At 34.3% G+C, this 6,388-nt stretch overlaps 1 protein-coding gene across 10 annotated transcripts in view; it reads right to left on the minus strand.

Annotated features, from left to right (window-relative positions):
• Positions 1-6,388, minus strand: part of rxrba (retinoid x receptor, beta a) — a 29,571-nt gene that overhangs the window by 17,224 nt on the left and 5,959 nt on the right. For 5 of the 10 annotated variants that reach the window (XM_078955349.1, XM_011480990.4, XM_020707169.3 and 2 more), the window contains 5 exons: positions 6,183-6,331; positions 4,939-5,174; positions 4,188-4,341; positions 3,907-4,086; positions 1,153-1,173 (listed from right to left, as the gene is read on the minus strand). In XM_078955349.1, the coding sequence (XP_078811475.1) occupies positions 1,153-1,173; positions 3,907-4,086; positions 4,188-4,341; positions 4,939-5,174; positions 6,183-6,198 (607 nt within the window). In that variant the 5' untranslated portion in view covers positions 6,199-6,331. The remainder of the gene's footprint in view (positions 1-1,152; positions 1,174-3,906; positions 4,087-4,187; positions 4,342-4,938; positions 5,175-6,182; positions 6,332-6,388) is intronic. The other 5 variants (XM_078955350.1, XM_078955347.1, XM_020707170.3 and 2 more) reach the window with 1 other exon arrangement.

A 6,388-nucleotide genomic window follows, 5' to 3' on the forward strand; every position in this document is an offset into this window, starting at 1 on the left:
ACAAAAGCATGGATGAGGAAAGAAATAAAATAAAAAGGGCAGATGGAAATATAGAAACAAATGGAAAAATAATGAGTGATGAACAATGACAAAGAAATTTAAGAGAAAGTTCAGAAAAGGGTAAAGTTTGAAATATATAAAGAAGCAGAAACTTGTAAGAGAAATTCATCAGAACAAATGTCAATTTTAATATTAAGTCCAGCTCAGGTTTAAAAAAACAGTGTTATACTGTTTTCATTCATCCTTCGTTTACGTCATAGAAAAAGGCAATTAATGCCTTTAACTGACAAAATTACATGGAATGAACATTCTGCCAACAAAAACAAAAGGGTATGTTTTTAGGCTTTATATTAACACTAACCTGTAATAATGCAGTTTTACCTTATTTCTCAAACTAAACAAAATAAAACTTTTTGCCCTCCGCAAAAAGCTCAAATCTTTGCATTTGCTCTTCGCGTAAAAAAGCTATACTGTGCTAAATTTGCAGCATGTGCAAATACTGATCCTGACAGTAACATCTCTTAGATGATTAGCTTGGTGCTACAGTCTGCCAAACATAAGTCTGACTTTTTTGGCACAACACTCCCCTAGGTTTGCAGAAGCAATTTCCAACTCTCCTAGAAGATTTTTTTCTTTGGCTTGAAATCTGAACAAGCTAACCAAGCTTACAACTTCTGACATACAGAGTGTGTGTGAAGTGTGAGGAAGGCACTGTGAACAGATGGCTAGCTAGAAAAGGTACACAACAAGATGGTACAAATATGTAGTTCAGGGTTTATGTTATGCATTTAGCTTATTTATAGAATTAACATTATCATTGTGTATTTATGGTACATGGCAGGGACATTTGTGCACTTTGAGTAACTTGTATCTGGTGGTATCTACTAGCTTGTGGTAGTAAGCATGATCCTACTGGACAGTCCTCAAAATAAAATAAATAGTATGTGTTCATGTGCAGTCTGTGTTTTATTAATAATAGTGTAAATGCTTCTTTTTTTAATTAAAAACCATGTGAAAATACTTATAGCTCAATCTAATGAAATTTGAAGAAATGGACAAACATTTCAAATGCTTATTTTTAGTGAAAGAAAATATTTTCCTATTTATGGCTCATACAGACAGATTCACACATCCCTGCCTCCCTCTTCTTACATCTGTCGTTCATCTTGGCCACTACAGGAGGGAAGGGAGAGAGAGAACGAAAGGAAACAAAAAAAGGAAGAGAAGGGGCAAGGAATTAGTGTTTACAAAACTTACCCACTAATGTCTTGCTCTCTACCACTTCAATTCTCTTTTCATTTTGTACACTTTGTAGGCCAAATTTATACCTATCACTTTCAAGTCAGACTCAAAGTACCAATATTACTGTATCATCAACCTCTAACTATTTTGGCATTTAGACAAGAATGAATTTAGTATTTTCTTTAAACATGTCTAGACCTATGCAAAACTGGCAATAAATGAATGTAAATGTATATGAAGCTGTGTTATTTTAGAGAGCCCAAGCTCTGTTTAAAATGCAAGTAAAATAAGCTGTTTAATCTAGATGACAGATTAACGTGTCCTTTACGTACAAACGTTTATGCAAATGCTTAATCATTTCTAGGAAATATTGTATATTTCCTTTCCCTCTCATGTTTGACTGTTAGTTAAAAATATAGAGATTTTCTCCAAAAAAAAAAAAAAATTTAAAAGAATACCACAAAATCTTAACATAATATGAAAACTGTTGTCTGGGTTATCTTCTAATTTGTGCTCATTCTTCTTGTACTACACAAAACAGTTCTATACTGTAAAGTGTGTGTACATTAACAGTGACTAACTAACTTGAATGTTAAATTTAAAAAGTAATTTTTAGGACACAGCATAATTTAAAGCAATGGCTGGATTAAAAATGTAACATAAAGCATGGTGATTAAAGATAGAAAGCAGCTGCCTTTGATCATTTGCAATGGCTTTGATTAAAATAATAATCAGAAAAACAATGTTCATAAGTTACTTTAACCTCTTAGGACCCGGCATTCACATGCGTGGACATTACATTTTGGGTTGATTCTGCTTAACTAGAGCCCTGTGACTACATGTTTAGAGGGCTGGCTCAAATATTAGCTCAGGTCTTAAGAGGTCAATACACCAGTTTAAAGTTAAATCAGAATCTTTATCAGCTAATGTGAGAATTATCAGCAGCCTGGCTTGTTCTCAGAAGAACAACTCCTAAGATCAGATACATGGGTGGAAAACGGCTTCAGTCTTGATTAGGCCTGCACAATAAATGGCAAATTTATTCTTATTGCAATATCAAGCTGTGCAATGTGCGTATCACAAAAGATGGAGATGATTGCAATAAATGGTTCCCTCAAATGTGCTAAAACAATCTTGTGACGTATTTACCGAATCAAATAAATCCATTTATGCATTTGACCAATCAGATGGACGCTTTCCAGTTGTTGATTTAACCCTTTCATGTTAGATGTTGGCCTCCTATGTAGACAAAGGTCATCTGGAGTAGGGCTGCACGGTATGAGGAAAACTCGCGATATGCGATATTGGTGATTAATATTGCGATAACGATATAATTCGCGGTATATAAACAAATAGCAAAACAACCAAAAACATAATTTCCGTGTGCACTGCAACAGTTTAAAAATTATACTCCAAATGACCCTTGTCGACGTAGGAGGCAAACATCAAACATAAAAGGGCTCATATGATTGATCAACAACGTAAACGGGTCCTTTCGATTGGTTAAATGCATAAAGGGATTTATTTCATTTGTTCAATATTTTCAAGCTGCCATGAAATGTTTTAGCACATTTAAGGTAACCACTTATTGTGATTTTTGCCGTCTTTTGCGGTATGCATATTGCACAGTTTAATGTCGCGATAACGATAAATTTGCGGTATATTGTGCAGGCCTAATCTGGAGTGTCATTTTTAAACTGTTGCAGGGAAATGGAAATTATGTTTTTGGTTGTTTTTGCCATTTGTTCATGTACCCCAAGTTATATCGGCATCGCAATATTGATCACTAATATTGCATATAGTGAGTTTTCCTCAATTTGTGCAGTCCTAGTCCAGATTGACAGTGTTGAAATGCTTTCAAATTATATGACAGCTCTGAATAGATTTTTTATTTTTATTTCTTCTTATGTATTTGCTTTGTAAACAATACATAAGCGTAATAAAGATTGTAAGACATTTGACAATCTCATAAATTCCTACAAGACAATGAGTTTAAAAGGTAAATACTGAGAATTAAACTTGAGGACTTCTAAATTTATGTCATTTAACTCTGAAGACGATGGGAAATTCTTCAACTATTAAACTATTTCAAAAATGTCACACACAAAAAAAATAAAGCCGTATAGAATAATAAATGTGCAAAACTACCCTTTCTGGGGATTTTTCATCACTAAAACATATCCAATTTTATTTTAAATGGAGATAAAAACATATTTAATCAATTATAAGCTAAATAAAATTTGAAACTAAGAAAAATAATTATCTAAAGATATGACAGCAATTTATTTGACACAAATACTGAGGGTACAACAAAGATCTTGGCTAATATACAGTTGCTGCTGAAAAAAAGAAGAAAAAAACTAAACAATAAGTAAATAATTCTTATTTAACAGAAATGACATTTCTTCTAATTCCTCTTTGCAAAGTAACTGACTAATGAGCTCGAATATTTTTAGAGCAAACTAGTGTGTGGTTTAAAGACCTTGTAAACTTGCTAAAACTGTTATTCTGGAATAAAATTACAAAGCAATAGAATTTGTCAACCAAATTTGGCCAATTCTTTGTGTAAAAAATGCCATTTGTTCATATGTGATAAAAAATATTCATATTGATCAATCTTTCTAGCATCCAGACACATAAGGACTTGTTTTTGAGCCATCTCACCTTCTCTCTTCATGCCCATGGCTAAGCACTTCTGGTAGCGGCAGTATTGGCAGCGGTTCCTCTGTCGCTTATCCACTGTACAATCTTTGTTGTCCCGGCAGGTGTAGGTCAGGTCTTTTCTTACAGTTCGTTTGAAGAATCCTTTGCATCCCTCACAACTGTAAACACCATAGTGTTTACCTGAAAAAATAGAAAAAAGGGAAACAGAAACATCCAAAGGTATTTTTAAAAAGAAGGCAGACATTCTGAAGCAAACAGTTTTGGTGGAGATGTCTACACACCTGAGGATCTATCTCCACAGATGGAACACAGCCGTTTCTGGGAGAGCATTGGCCCTGGGCTGTGAGATGACAGCTGCTTTAGGCCCAGTGGAGGTTTTACATCATCTGAGCTGCTTACTGTGTGAAGCCCTGACATGGAAACAGTTGAGTTGATCTGAAAGCAAAAAAATAAATAAGAACATGTTTGCAGAAACTTTATTAAGTTTGTTAATAAAGACAAAAACTATTTTTACCCAATATGACATTTTTCTTTGTGTTGTCTTAAAGCATTTATCAAAGGAAACAGAAGGTAATCATCCAAATGTCATGTGATGTGAAATGATTTGATCCAAATTGTTATAATAAGGAAAATTTGTCATGTTGTATTTTACAGATCAATGTGATCACCGGATTGAAAAATTCTGTTATCATTCTGACTGAAAACATAGAAAGTATATCTTTTTTTATGTACAACAGAAACATTTCTTTTAGGACTTCCATTTATTACTTATTTCTTAGGAAATTTTTTCACAGGAGATGCAACTTGCATGGTAGAGTCTGTTGTTGATTTTTTTATTCCATTAAGTCCTATTTGCATAATTGTTTTAAGCTGTTGCCTCTTTTTATGTTAAGATTATGTAAATGTTTGTAATTATCTTAACAACTGCAAAAATAAAAATATATAGTTTTTCTCACACTAAAACCTACATACATGCTGTCAATTTTAGCTCCAGCTATATTTGAAAGGAAAGCATCCAGTGGCTTTCTTTACCTGCGGGCTGCTAATTGGGCCATAACCAACTGAAGGGGTGCCAGGAAGGCAGGGCGAGCCTAATGATGAGCTAATAACTGAAAAGGGGGAGCCGATACTGCTGACTGGACTGTTGACACCGCTGGTGCTGATAGGTGGAAGGGAGGTCATGGAAGCTGCTGCTGATGAACCAAGTGGAGGTGACCGTTGGCCAGAGGGAGGGGAAGACACAGACGAACTGTCCGGGCTGCGAGAATCTGACAAAACACAACCAAGAGAACAATATCCAAGTGGCATTATACAACTGTTGTGGGTAAAAAATCTGAGCATACCCTCATTCTTGTAAACTAGTGAAACAGCATGTCCACAAATGTAGCAACACATATTGACGACCAGATTAAATACATTTGCTTTCAGAGGGTTAAGTGTAATGTTTACGTTTGGAATAATTGTCATGTTGATGCTGTGTTGGAATAGAAAAATGCTTAATAATAAACTGTTAAAAGTCTATTTAATAAAATATTAAAAAATACTTAAAGGATTTTTCGTTTTCATTTTTGTAGGCTTTGTCATATCTAGGATGAAGTTTACATTTGCACTGTGGGCAAATAAACCATCTTTTTTTGCACTTTTTGCTATAAAAATTTCAATCAAGCAATACTTTGTGTAAAAGCAAACACGCTACAAGACATAAATAAAAGGAACTATGGAACTAGAGCTGGCCTTGTTTGTTACTGAACATGTTTTTTTGGTTTTTTTTATCTAGGCTTTGAAGAGTGAAGTCCACAATTTTGTTAGAGACCAGTTGCATCGACAAACAGAAACTATCACCACTTTAAATTTATGGGGGGGGGGACAAAAAATTTCCAGCTAAAAATCTGGGATTTTAGTCCTGTAGTACCAACTTCAAAGCTCATTCTACTTTTATAGGATAACAGAGGTAGCAAAAATATAACATGTTACATAACAACATGGTTGTCACACAAAAAAAGGCTGGCCGACCAGAATATCTTATAACAAAATTAGAAATTCTAATTTAAAATTATAACAATCAAATGGATAACTTTGACTGTTGCAAAATATGTTTCTGCATAAATAACAGGTTTGTAATTCAGCATATTCTATCGTTTTAAACCTATTACTTGTAATATACTAAAAATTAAATTTGTAAACAAAAAAATGCATACTTTAAATAAAAGTTACAGTGCCCTTTAGACAATTATAGTTAAGACAAAAAAGAAAATTATGGGCCGATTTTTCCTTACCTCTGCTGTCTCCCATGATGGTGGTTGGGACACAGGGGCTTGTCTTAAGCGCTGAGCTGAAGATCTTCCGTCTTTTCCAGCCCGCTATCAAACTCGAGACCGCGGACTGAGGCCCGGGCCGGAGATGGTTAGGGAAACCAAAGACGGCTCTGAAATTCCACCACAAGTATATTTAAATAAATAATGTACAGAAAGTAACCATGTGA

This window comes from Oryzias latipes, chromosome 11 (assembly GCF_053564925.1).
Source record: "Oryzias latipes strain Hd-rR chromosome 11, Olatipes_Hd-rR_3.1".
NCBI lineage: Eukaryota > Metazoa > Chordata > Actinopteri > Beloniformes > Adrianichthyidae > Oryzias > Oryzias latipes.